The 13,139-nt window shown below is 40.7% G+C and overlaps 1 protein-coding gene across 3 annotated transcripts in view; it reads right to left on the reverse strand.

Moving 5' to 3' along the window:
* Positions 1-321: 321 nt before the first annotated feature.
* Positions 322-13,139, reverse strand: part of ACOT9 (acyl-CoA thioesterase 9) — a 40,584-nt gene continuing 27,766 nt past the window's right edge. For all 3 annotated transcript variants that reach the window (XM_074994300.1, XM_074994294.1, XM_074994308.1), the window contains 6 exons: positions 12,742-12,853; positions 9,303-9,393; positions 8,326-8,411; positions 6,647-6,734; positions 6,300-6,450; positions 322-5,998 (listed from right to left, as the gene is read on the reverse strand). In XM_074994300.1, coding sequence (XP_074850401.1) covers positions 5,910-5,998; positions 6,300-6,450; positions 6,647-6,734; positions 8,326-8,411; positions 9,303-9,393; positions 12,742-12,853 — 617 coding nt within the window. In that variant the 3' untranslated portion in view covers positions 322-5,909. The remainder of the gene's footprint in view (positions 5,999-6,299; positions 6,451-6,646; positions 6,735-8,325; positions 8,412-9,302; positions 9,394-12,741; positions 12,854-13,139) is intronic.

Genomic DNA, 13,139 nt, shown 5'->3' on the forward strand with positions numbered 1-13,139 from the left:
ACAGTGGCCACTTCAGCCACTGCATGTCCTCTGCCTCTTCTTTCACCAGGACACTGGTCAGCTTGGCTCTTGGTTCCATAGCCTGCAAGGGTTACAGCTTGATATTTGATCTCATCTGCTTGTGCATAAACACACACGCATTAACATGCCATGCAAGTTTTAACCATTTTTTCTAAGCTGGCCCAGGTTCAGAGACAGAAATACATCTCACCCACAAACACCTGAGTACATGGTATCACACTAATATGTTGAAGATAAGCCAGTCTGGAGACACACATATGTCCTAATTAACATAACTGAAATAACCAGACACACAACGACTGTATTTCTGTTAATTTATTTGTCAGAGTATACACACGGTTACTCATACATTTCTATCGTTATTCTGACTGGGGTCCATTTCCAAGTCAGTCACGAGGAGTTTTAGGAAAATGCAGCGCTACAGTTATGCATGCCATTCTTTTCTGCTTTTGCTAGGTTGGCTATCTGCACTGTGGCTATAGCTAAATTTTCACTAGAGGTGAAGTTTGAAAACATGATGCTTTATGTATATAGAACTGCTGCTCAAAAGAAAAATGGGGACAGGATTGGGTAGCCACTTAAACTCATAACTGTAATGCAAGTAAGAGATGGGATTACTGTGCCAATAATAAAGTGTAAGAACAGCTACTGGTAAATCAGATATAGTTCTGGATACTCAGTTCCACTACTTATATTTGGACATCTACACATCCTCCTTCTCATGAGGGAGGGAAAAACTGGGAGAGAATTTCCGATAGACTTTTAGAGAGATCAAACATATTTAGCTTTGAAAGAGCCCATGTATATTTTATTGTTCTGCTATTCGGAACGCAACCAGAAGACAACAGCAAATATGTACAGTATCATAAACTGATAAAAATATTAAATATCATATTATAAAATGTCAACAGAAAGTTTGGCTGAAAAGTTAGAAGTTCCCAATATGCAAAAAATAACTCATTCCAGACAGTATCAGTCCCACTTCAGCATTTCTGGAAAAGTTGTCTTACCCTATCTTTACACAAACAAAAACAGCTTGGAAGGAAATGACCACTAGGTAGCTGAAACAGGCTGTACCCCTACGTACCTCACTTCACAAAACTACAATAAAATTTATACAAAGTATGCCTTGAGAGAAAGCATTTGCTCATCAGTTTGCTCATCATAATTGTTCGGTAAAATATGTGTTGCAATATTGTACATAAAGCTGTAAGATTTTACTTTGGAATACTGTATTCTACTAAAGTGTACGCTAATACTGGGGAAGCAGCCGCCCAAACCAGTTCCTGAATGGCAAATAGATGCCTCAGCTATAAAATCAGATGGACAATCATCTGATTAAGTGACTATACTACATCAGAAAAAGGGATGTGAGCAAGAAATTTGCATCTTGGCAAATATACTTGCTGTTGCCTGAACTCCAAGTGGAGATGATTCTCAAGGAAGAGAAATGCTATAAGGGAGAATAGAGGACATAAATCACCTCTCTTTCTGCTCATGGTGTCAACACGTGAAGGAACACTGAATTGAGGGAGGGGTCCTGAGTAAAGGAGTTCAGTTAGTAAAACCCTGTGGTAAGTAAAGCCTTTGCTTTTAATTCCTTTAGCCTGTTAAGGTAGGTATTAGTTGGTGGTTTTCTTACCTTTTATTTCTTTGTAACCAATTCTTTTATGCCTCTTGTAATCACTTTATCTTTCTGTAGTTAATAAACTTGTTTTACAGAAACCAATGTGTTTGGGCACTTCATGTGCGATGACAGGGTTTGTGCCTGTCATTCTCTATTAATAAAAAGACAGACTTTCTATGAGTTTGTATTCACATAAAGAACTGGGCAGTGCAAGATACGTGTAGCTGAAGACAAGTCTAGAATTGAGAATCATCTGGTGTCACCCTGCAGTATAATTCAGGAGTGACTAGTGGTTCCCAAACTTTTAGGCATCACATGCCCCCCCCTTTATCTTTGAGAAACCCTCACACCTCCCCCAACTCTTCTTTATCATCATCAACCCCCCTTTTAACAAAAAATTCAATTAGTAATTTAAAATAAACATAAAAAATGTTACTTAAAAATAACCACAAATAGCTTATTGCGGGTGCGTGGTGCAGCCTCAGCTGGCCAGCTGCCTGAGCCCCATGCCAGTCACCAGAGCTGCCCGTGCCAGCTGCCCGCCTGCCTGAGACCTGCGGTCAGAGCCACCCGCCCAAACCCTGAACTGCCAGGGCCAGCCACCCACGCCCCCACCCACCAGCTGCCCACCCCAGCTGCCCAAGCCCCACGCTGCCAGGGCCAGCTAGCCCTAGCTGCCCAAAACCTGCACAGCTGGGGCCAACTGACTGCCTGCCAGCCTGAGCCCTGCACTGTTGGGGCCAGCCACCCACCTGCCAGCCCGAGCCTTGCACTGCTGGGGCCAGCCACCCACCCGCCAGCCTGAGACCCACGCTGCTGAGGCCAGCCACCCAAGCTTCATGCTGCTGGGCGCAAGAAGGGAGGGAGAAGCTACCCCTGTACAAATGTAAACCACAGAAAAGAAGATTCTCATACAAGCATGATCCTCACAGCCTAGCTGCCACATGATGCAGTGGGGCAGGGGCTAGCACCAGCGCTTATAAAAAAATCTAAGTGCTCAGCTTACAGACAGGGAGAGAGAACCATGAACTCCGTGTTGGGACTATATTTAATGGGTAGATGTGCTCATCACGCTGATAGCAAAGAAGGAAGTTCCTCAGCCCCTCTTACAAGCATGATCCCACAGCCTACTTCCCACAGGCTTCCTGGAACCAAATTCAACTTCATGGGCTTCCTGCTACCTAATTCCTGTGCACCTGGAAAGCAGTGGAGATGGAAGCAGCCATAGTGGACAACTGTGGGGCACTATGGGATTGTGGGATACACACGTGACACCTCTGGAGGCTAATAAAGTCTATTAAAAGCATTTCCACACTAGCTTTATTTCAAACTTTTAAATTGGAACTTGACCATACATCAAGTCGGTTCTCACAGTGTTATAATATTGACCTAAGCACTCCCTATAATCAACCTTTATATTTACAGTATTTATATTATATTTATATTTATGGTATTTATAGTGAAGACAGTGAAATTTTAAAATCGAGCTAACTACCTTAATTTGACTTTGTCATGTAGCGTAGACATAGCCTGAGATTAACTGCTTCCTCAAACAGCTTCCCCACTTGGCAATACAGATTTACACTCTAAATTGCTTTAAGAATAAGGTCTTAGACTCATTTATTTTAAGGCCAGCAGATCATCTGGTGTGATCTCCTGGATAATACAGGCCAAAGAATTTCACCCAGTTAACCCTGTATGGAGCATAACAACTTGTCTGGCTAAAACATATTTCAGAATGGCATCCATGATGAAGACATCAAGAGATAGAGAATTTACCACCTCCTGTGGTAATTTGTTCCAATGGTTAATAATCCTGTTAAAATTTGGCACCCTTTTTCTAGCTTCAATATTTGCATCTCACTCTTCCAGCCACTGGTTCATCTGCATTTCTCCAGTAAAGAGCTCTTTAGTACTCAGTATTATCTCCCTCATGCACTGTAACTGAGTCAACACAATCTTCTTTTTAATAAGCTAAGCAAATTGAGCTGTTTAAGTCTCCCTGCACGGCATGCTTTTCAGCTTTCCAAATCATTTGTGTGGCTCTTTTCTGCACCTTTTTCTAATTTTTCAAAACTGGTCACAGTTTTTCAGAATTGTCTCCTTACTGCCATATACAGCGGTAAAATTACCTCCCTGTTCTATTCACTGCTTCCCTGTTTATAAACCTATGGATCCTATTAACCCTTCTTCACCACATCAGATTGGGTTTTCACACTGAGCCCTAAATACTTTTCATAGCTGCTTATTTCCAGGATAAAGGCTCCCACTCTGTACCTATGGCCTGCATTTCTTGTTCCTAAATGTATGCCCTTGCATTTCGCTATCTTGAAATGCATTTATTTGAATAGTTCCTGTTTACAAAGTCATATAGATTGTTTTGTATGACTGTTCTTATTCATTCCCTTTCTATCAAACCCTGCTGCACCCACACATTTTATCAGCAGTGATTTTATATGTACTTCCACATCATTAATGAAAATCATCAGATCTAGTACTGAAACCTGCAGCATCCCACCAGAAACCTCCACATCAAATGATGATTCACCACTAACCACTTCTTTTGAGATCCATCATTTAGCCAGTTCTTAATCCATTCAACATGTGTTTTATTGCTATTGTATAATGGTAATTTTAATCAACATTGCGCAGTACTAATCAAAAGTCTAAGTCTATTACTTCTGTTACCTATGTTACTTTTTGATGGCTCCCTTTCAGTAACTGCTGTTTACTGACTGGATGGGCTGTATATGTTTTGCATTTGTTCCTTCTGTTCTTCCTCTCGCTCTCTTTTATTGTCAAAGTTGTAACATGTGCCCACTTCTAGGCTGTATGCCTCCAGAAGAATTTTTTCTTTTCTTCTCTTGCTGCCATATAGGAGGTTTCTCCAAGGTACTTACATGGAGATTTTTCCACCCTCCTCCCCCACTATCCTATTGCTCTGAACCAGATCTAGGTCTTTTCTTTGTAATTCATGTTATAGACAGCTTCTCCTTTGTCTATTGACGTGAGCTGATGTGAGCACCCCTGTACAATGGAACACTGCTTTGCACTTCACGTGTGCAGCATAATCCATTGGTGCTCTGATGGGGAAGACGTGCATTGCTTCATTATGGCCCAACCTAGTAGTACCAGTCCACTCGAGGATTCATTTTTTGGCAATACTCTCATTTGCTTGGAATCTTGCTGGGTCTGAGAACATTGCTGTCTTTCCACCCCAGGAGCAGCCCTGCAGCTGTTCAATAGGGTGAATGGGGCCTGTTGGGGCTGCATGGATCAGTTCACTCCACTGCTGTTCCAGCACCTTCCACGCAAAGCTGGAATGTAATGTTCTGTTCCAAAAGTCTCCCTCCTCCTCTACGCATACACAATTACCCGCTAATAGTATTTGTACTGTATTTAACCTAACATCTTTCAGGAATAATTTTCTCAGGCCTCTGCCCTATGTCATCTTTTGTCCACTGAACCACTGACTTAAAAGAATACAAAAAGGAGTACGAAGGTACTAGTGGGATCTCCACAGAGATCTGTAAAGTGTACATTTAGCCATTTTATTCATTGTAAAAATCAGTGTGTCCTCAAAAGAAGTAAGAATCAGACATTAACTCTTCAAATAATGGCTGCAGTGACCTTGTGAAATCCCAGCAACAGATAAATACACACCTGATTGCTAGAATGCATGCCAGACGTGCACATCTCACTGTCCTTCCATTGCCCAAATACACCTGTTCCTGAGCACCAATAGCAAACTGACTTTGACTTAGACAGGAACCTGGGTCATATTTGCATACAAATGATCAAAAAGAATTTCAACATTTGCAGGCCTCATTTTAGAGAGACGACAGCTTTCCTGTATCAGGGAGCACAATCAGAAGCACAAGTGTATATGTACTAGTAGAGGAGAGATGGGAAAGGTGACAAAACTGAGACTTCACAGTGACAGTATACCTTTAAAGTTTTCCAGACTATGCTTTTCATCCCTCTTTACCAACATGAACAGTTTGCTATAGCAGAATTTTACAAAATTGTACTTCTTAATCATGAAAGCTCTAAATGGGTCCAAGCAGGGTACAGCCTCACACCTACCACTAGCTGTATAAATAGTGCTAAATGATTGTCTTTTTGTACAAAAACAGATCACCTTCCAGTATGCCTACACTGTTGACTGTACTGCTTTGGAGTGCAGAAATGCCATCACTGATACATTGTGCACAGGAAGCTGTTAATCTTTGGTAGAAGTCTTTCCAAAGCTAATATTTTACTACGGTGCTGTAGTAGTTTTCTCCGCTTCTCTAGTTTCTTTCATGGTGGCGCTGAAGTGCCGCTTCCCATCTAAATACAACATGGACTCTGAAATGACAGTAAGAAAGAGAGAGAAGAGTATTTTAAAAATAGTCATTTTAAAACCTCGGCCACTTGAGCGTACTGGAAATTATACAGAAGATGAAAATTGATAAGCAATGTGAAATACATTTGCACTATGGCAGGGTATAAAATAAATACAGTTTATCATTAAGGGGCATTTTGTATTACTCAGCTAGTAGTTGTAGTAGTCTATTAAAAATTAAGTATGACCCATCAAAAGACAGAAAATAGGTCTTTCCCTCCCAGAGATGAACTCTGAATGAGATGCATTAAAATTGTCACTTACCACCATATGTTTTTGGGACAATCTGTGGTACCTCTCTTTCTGACATAAATGTGAAATGGAAGATGTTGGTTGTCTTGTGCTCTCTAGAATCTGAATCATAAACCTCACTGTGCACTCTAATCTGGATATAGTTTTTTTCTGTATAACAAACCTAGACAGAATAGGAGGCACAGTTATTATCATTTACACTCAAGAAAAGGGACAAGATTGAAGAACAGTTCATCCCACCACACGACACGGGAAGTCAATTACTCTTTCTTAACTCACTGTTCACTACCAGTGATTGAAAATGAAAGTATCGAGCTGAAAAAAGCTTTACGGCTGTTTGAAAAGAGAACAACTCCTACCTGTGCAGAAAGCAGTAACAGGGCCCCAATCTCAACAGGTCTTTGAAACATGATATCATCTACTGCTACTACATAAGGTCTGGAACCTCTGGAACAGGGGAAAAAAGAACTTTGTATTCAAGAGCAGCTACTTGTCTGTGCACAAGCTGAAACAACTTCAATGATCCTTAATGCAAAATGTATCTGAAACTGAGCCACACAAACATAAAAAAGACCTGCAAAGAATGCTACCAAGGTGCCAAGAACAAAACAAAAATCCTGAGAGGCAATACATGTACTCCTACCACAGTATGGGCTCCCATCCTCCTCTACTGCAAAATATACTATAAAAACATAATGCAGCAGAGTCAAAATACAATCTTCTGCTACTGTTGATTTACATAGACCAGGGGTGTGCAAGCTGCAGCTCCAGAGCCACATGATGCTCTTTAAGGACTTTTTTGTGGCTCCCGACTCTGTAATTGCGAAGTAAAAAAAATCACGCTGCTGATTATTTTCAATAAATGGTGAACATCTAAAAGCCCAACAATGAACAACCTCAGCTTTAAATAGCAAACAATATGTGAGCGCAAAACACTGGATAATTCCCCCCTTTAATATGTGCAGTGTTTTGTGCGATATGATACTGTATCTGTGATTTGATCATGTTGCTAATAAAGTCTTGATTCTGAAAAGGAAAAGGAAGCTTGTGGCATTCCTGCTGTGAAGGGCAGCACACATTTTAAGAAAGAAAACTGAAATTAAACGTGAAGTAAAATTGGCATAATTAAAGTGGGTTCAGGCATGAAAGTCAGGAAGACAGTGGTAAAAACACAAACTTAAAAAGGGTGAGGAAATAGAATATGCAAAAAGTTTGTGAATGTCCTGCAGTAAACATGTCTCACATTGCAAATCATTGTGTGTGTGCTGTTCCTAAAATAGGGGTTACAAAACGTACGATTTGACAATATTTATTAAAGAATGTTTTGTATTCACATGCATTGTGGCTCTTGAGTTATTGAGGTTATTTTTTTTTAACTGAATTAAAAAAAAGACTCTTCTTGCTATTTTGGTTGCTGACTCTTGATCTAGATCTTTTCACTCAGGCCTCATTCCTGCCAGCTTACACGCAAGCCTAACTTTCAGTACATACGTAGTCCCACAGACCTCAAGTTCAAATTTTGCAGGTTTGTTAAATGCAGGATTAGGAACCCAGTCAGATTTCTAAGAATAAGTGGCTGTGTAAGGTAAAGTTCACAAGCTAGTCACCAAATCACAGATGTAACAAGATGTATTACCTACAAGAACCCATGCTTAATATTTTCAGCCAGCATATGTGTCTCCAAGAGTTAGTAATAGTAGAACAGAAAGCCATTTTAAAAATAAAATGAGATTGTATCAGTTACAGATGTTCCTAAAAACAGATTGTACAACCCGAGCCCCAGGATTCTTGTATGCAAATACAGAGTTCTTAATGACAATGAAAGGTGCTCTGATCCTGATTAGGCTAAAGTTACAGTTGGTGTGCCCTGCTGTTAGCACAGCCATTAAAATATCAAACCCTTCCTTATCCCAGCTACACTCATTCTCCACTGAGTGCTGAACTATTATTTTGTAGGTTGGTTTTGGTTTCCCCACTCCATTAAGAAACACACACAAAATATTCTGAATTACACAAATACTGAAAACCTCAAACTCACCCATAGCTGCAGGCAGTAGCCCATCCCAGCTCAAAAGCTTTCCTCATGAGAAAACCCCCAAAGATTCTGTTGAAAATGTTCCGTTTCTGCATTTAGAAAGACAAACAGCAAACTGGCAACAATATGCATGTATTCGCACAACACAGTGGTGAAACCTGTCAGATTTGTCTGGATCTTTTTTTATGGGATTATACTATAGTAAGTATTTGGCAGCCCTACAACAGACTAAAACATACATAGAAGTCTAAATGGGACAATGTGCTTACTTAAGAGATCACCTCATCTGAAACAAAATGAAGTTGTGTTCAGCCCATCTTAAATACTCGCGGCAGAATATGTCAGATGTTTTCACATTTGTATTTGTACTACTGGCATTGTACAATTGCTGAGCTCTGAAGATAAACCCTTCTACCTTTAGTGTTTGCACTGCACAAATATGTAAACCTAACCAGTATATTCAAATCTAATTTTAAAAGATTACTCATGGCAGACAAAAGGTGTTAACACAACATGAACTGTTCAGGCAGTCTTGTACTTTTCAAATTAAATTAAATAGGATTTCCACCTATCTACTGACTGGTAATCAGACCCTCAAGGCTCCACATTTTCCCTGGCACAGTATTGGAAAAAAAGGCATCAAGGCTTGTTAAACGGCACCCAAACAAACAAGCCAAAACTCAGACTACAGAGTGAAAAGTGAATGGGTGGCAACCTGAAGAATAATACTGATGGATATTGTCTCTTAAACAACACCCACTGCTCTCGGACGTCTGTGGAGGGATTTCTCTACATAAGACGCTACTTCTGAAAAATACAAAGACATGCTAAAAGTTTCATGTTCACATGGTAACTATATTAAAGTGTCATAGCCAAACACAAAAATGCCCAAGTTAAATGTCTTAGATCTGCCAATCTCAAAGATGGTTCAGAACTTATTTATTATGCTTTTTGTAATAAATTAGTACTCCTTCAAATACCTCTGGATGGCAGATCTCCAAGCCCTTAAGTTTTGCATCTTCCATCCATATTGAATTGGGTGGTAGCACACGACTCCGAAAACTTACAGTCCTGTTGAAACAAGAGGTTTTAGGCAATACATTCCACTTCCATCTTAAATACTGTTCACTAATCTACAACTGCAAAAACAACCACCACATGTTCATGTACACCAAGTAAAATCAGGAATCAAATAGGAAAAATGGAAGTACAAGAAACAGGTACTGTTTCCAAGAGACCTTGAAAACTATAACTTGATTAATGCAAGTGTCTAGTCTAAGGCCCCAACCCTTCAAACACGTATGCTCATGTTTAACTGTAAGTGGACCATTTCACTGAGACTGTTCACATGAATGAAGTTGCACTCTGATGCACAAAACACTTAGGCACGTACTTAAGGGGGAACCACTGATCGCAAGACCATTAAAAATCCTCTCTCAAGCTTCCAGATCTTAAGTGTTTAACTAACAAAATACCTGAACCAACCAAAAAAAAAATTCATAGTCCCTAAGCAATTATTACTATTTATTACAGTAGTAGTTTTCAACCTATGGTCTATCGACCACAGGGGATATGAAGACTGTAAGACATACAAAAGGTCCTCACCCACATTAAAAATGCTTAGGGGTACACAAATTTACACTGTATTAGGATAGAAGAAGAGGGAAATTGCCAAATTTGTCTTGGGACTTACACATACATCTGCTAATTTTAAATGGAAGATGTGTCTAAATCCAGTAAGTAGCCTTGCAATTTCAAGCATGCACCAATTCATGTTAAGAGACATATGCTGTGAATTACGGAATAAATAAGGGCTCCTCTAATGTTACTGCTATAGACATTACAGATTTGTCTTGTATACTGTTATTCCTGCTCTCCATTAATATAATTAGTTCAAGAGTGACTCTGTGTAAGTGCATATGCCTAACTCTGCAGTTGTTCCTTCAGAAAGCATAAAGATACAACGCATATAGAGAAATATTAAAAATTATAATAAAATGTTTCCCTTACCCTCTTTTGTCCTTTCCCTTTCCTTTCCTCCTTTCTCTCACTTCACTTTCTGTATCTTACTTTGACTTTCCTGCTGTTTTTCCAGTCTCGTTTCACTTCAGATTAAAAATATTACTAATTGAACACAAATTATGTTTTCACCTTTCTTTTCCTGCTGTTATCATCCCTTCACATCTGAGTATTTTCTAATCCTACCACTTTTCGCATTACTTGTCCCATCACATTTTTTAAATGTTTCACTCTGGTTTTCTTGTCCATAAGCCATGCTCTCTCTGTGTCTTGCTTTCCCAGCTTTTCATAATCTGTAAAATTAATACGCTAAGCAGTTAGTCTCACAGGCTGCCAGAATTTATTTTTACAATACACTGTGAGAATCCTGGATCAGCAAGTGCAAAATATTATTAGAGCCAAGGAACACCGCTTCTCTTCAGAAGTCTGGTGACTTATTAAGGCACAGGACTGCAATGCCAATGCAATACCTCCAAGAGGCACATATGGGGTTAAATTCATCACAGAATCATACAATACTAGTACTAGAAGGAGCCTTGACAGAGCATCAAGTGCAGTCCCCTGTGCTCAGAATGAAGTACCATCTAGATCAGGGATGGGCAATAATTTTTGCACCACTCCATGAATTTTGGAACTGGTTTCAGTCCAGCTCTGGGCTCCCCAGAAGGGGCACAACCTTGGAAAGAAGGGTTGGAGCTGGGGGCTACAGAGAAAGACAATGTGTGGGAGTATGAAAGAGTAACACTTTGTGTGTGACAGACAGACTTTGGGACACAGGTTGATTGCGTGCTGCAGCGTATATGTGATACGTGACACAGACTGGGTTAGTGTGACGGTGACACAGAGTGTGTGTGCTGGCTGCTGCTGGGTATACTTCTCAGAGAGTCAACCCTCCATCTCTCTAAGAGAAATCTGTCCTACTCTGCTGTCTCCCCGCTTCCCTGCCCTGCACTCCTTTGTAACCTCCTATCCATACTTCAGACTGGAGCAGCTCTGCTGTGTCTTCCTCTCTCTGATCACTGCTCTGCAGAGATGGGGCACAGGTGCAGGGGAACACCCTGATTTCAGCACTATCCTCCGCCCTCCACCCCCTCTCCCTCTGTGCAGTTAGCAGGAGAATCCTAGGAGCAGCTCCGCTGCAGATGCAACAAGGTGGGGGGAAGGGCAGCTGAAAACACGATGGTGGCTGTAAGTATGCACACTCTGCTAATCAGCTGTACAGACTGAAGAGAAATGCTTCATGGGCTAGATTTGACTCCCGGGGCTGATTTTGCCCACCTTTGGCCCAGATCATCCCTGACAGAGGTCTGTCTAACCTGGTCTTGTATATCTCCAATGATGGAGATTCCACAACCTCCCTAGGCAATTTATTCCTGTGTTTAACCACTCTGACAGGAAGTTTTTCCTGATGTCCAACCTAAACCTCCCATGCTGCAATTTAAGCCCATTGTGTCTTGTCCTGTTATCAGACATTAAGCAGAAAAAATCTTCTCCCTCCTCTTTGAAAGAGCCTTTTAGGTACTTGAGAGCTGTTGGCCATGTCTACATGTGTCCCAAACTTCGAAATGGCCACGCAAATGGCCATTTCGAAGTTTACTAATGAAGCGCTGAAATGCATATTCAGCGCTTCATTAGCACGCGGGCGGCCACGGCACTTCGAAATTGACACGCCTTGCCACGGCGCGGCTCGTCCCAAAGGGACTCCTTTTCGAAAGGACCCCGCCTACTTCGAAGTCCCCTTATTCCCATCAGCTCATGGGAATAAGGGGACTTCGAAGTAGGCAGCGTCCTTTCGAAAAGGAGCCCCATCTGGACGAGACGCGCGGCAGCGAGGCGCGTCAATTTCGAAGTGCCGCGGCCGCCCGCATGCTAATGAAGTGCTGAATATGCATTTCAGCGCTTCATTAGTAAACTTCGAAATGGCCATTTGCGTGGCCATTTCGAAGTTTGGGACACATGTAGACATAGCCGTTATGTCCGCCTTCAGCCTTCCCTTTTCCAAACTAACCAAACCTAACTCTTTCAATCTTCCCTCACAGGTCATGGTTTCTAACCTTTAATGATTTTCGTTGCTCTTTCTCCTCCTCGTGGTTAAGCTTGAGTAACCCTTTTTCTTAGGTTATTCTATGCTGCTTTCTCAGAAACCATCTACTATAACCTCTTTGTTTTATTCCTGACTGCAGATGCTGCATAGCATTAGCTTTCTTGGATGGTACAAAGTTATCTTTGGGAACACATGTGGCATATTATCACTCTGATGGTGCTTTGTGGCTGGTACAGAAAATGAAATCCAAGTGTTTAACAGGATGGGGAAGCAAAAAGCATTTATCCTTACAACTAAATATTCAACCACCACATTACCACCCCTTCTTACAAGTTATTAGTTCTTCCCCTACTTGCCTTGTATCCAGTGTATTAAGGAATATGTTATGAATAATTGTTCTTTCTTCTGCAGTAGGAGCCATTTTCAGTAATGATGCAGTACTGAAATCAACCCTTCTTATTTTGTTCACTAAGGAAAAAAAAAATCATGGAGCACAGAGATTGCAGAATATCCGTTAGCTATATACTACTTTACAAAGGGGTCAACTCTCTCCATTTTAAAATTCATCAAAAGATTAAGTGATTTTTGTATTCATAGTCAGACTATTATCAAAAACTTGCTTTTAATATTTGTCTGCATTAAAGAAAAAAAGCCACTGAAGTCAATATGAGTTTAGTAATTGATTTCACCGGGGCTAAGATTTCACCCATATGTTGTATTTAAGTGTTTTATTTTGAAATTGTCACTTAGCTGA

The sequence above is a fragment of the Carettochelys insculpta genome, chromosome 1 (genome assembly GCF_033958435.1).
Source record: "Carettochelys insculpta isolate YL-2023 chromosome 1, ASM3395843v1, whole genome shotgun sequence".
NCBI lineage: Eukaryota > Metazoa > Chordata > Testudines > Carettochelyidae > Carettochelys > Carettochelys insculpta.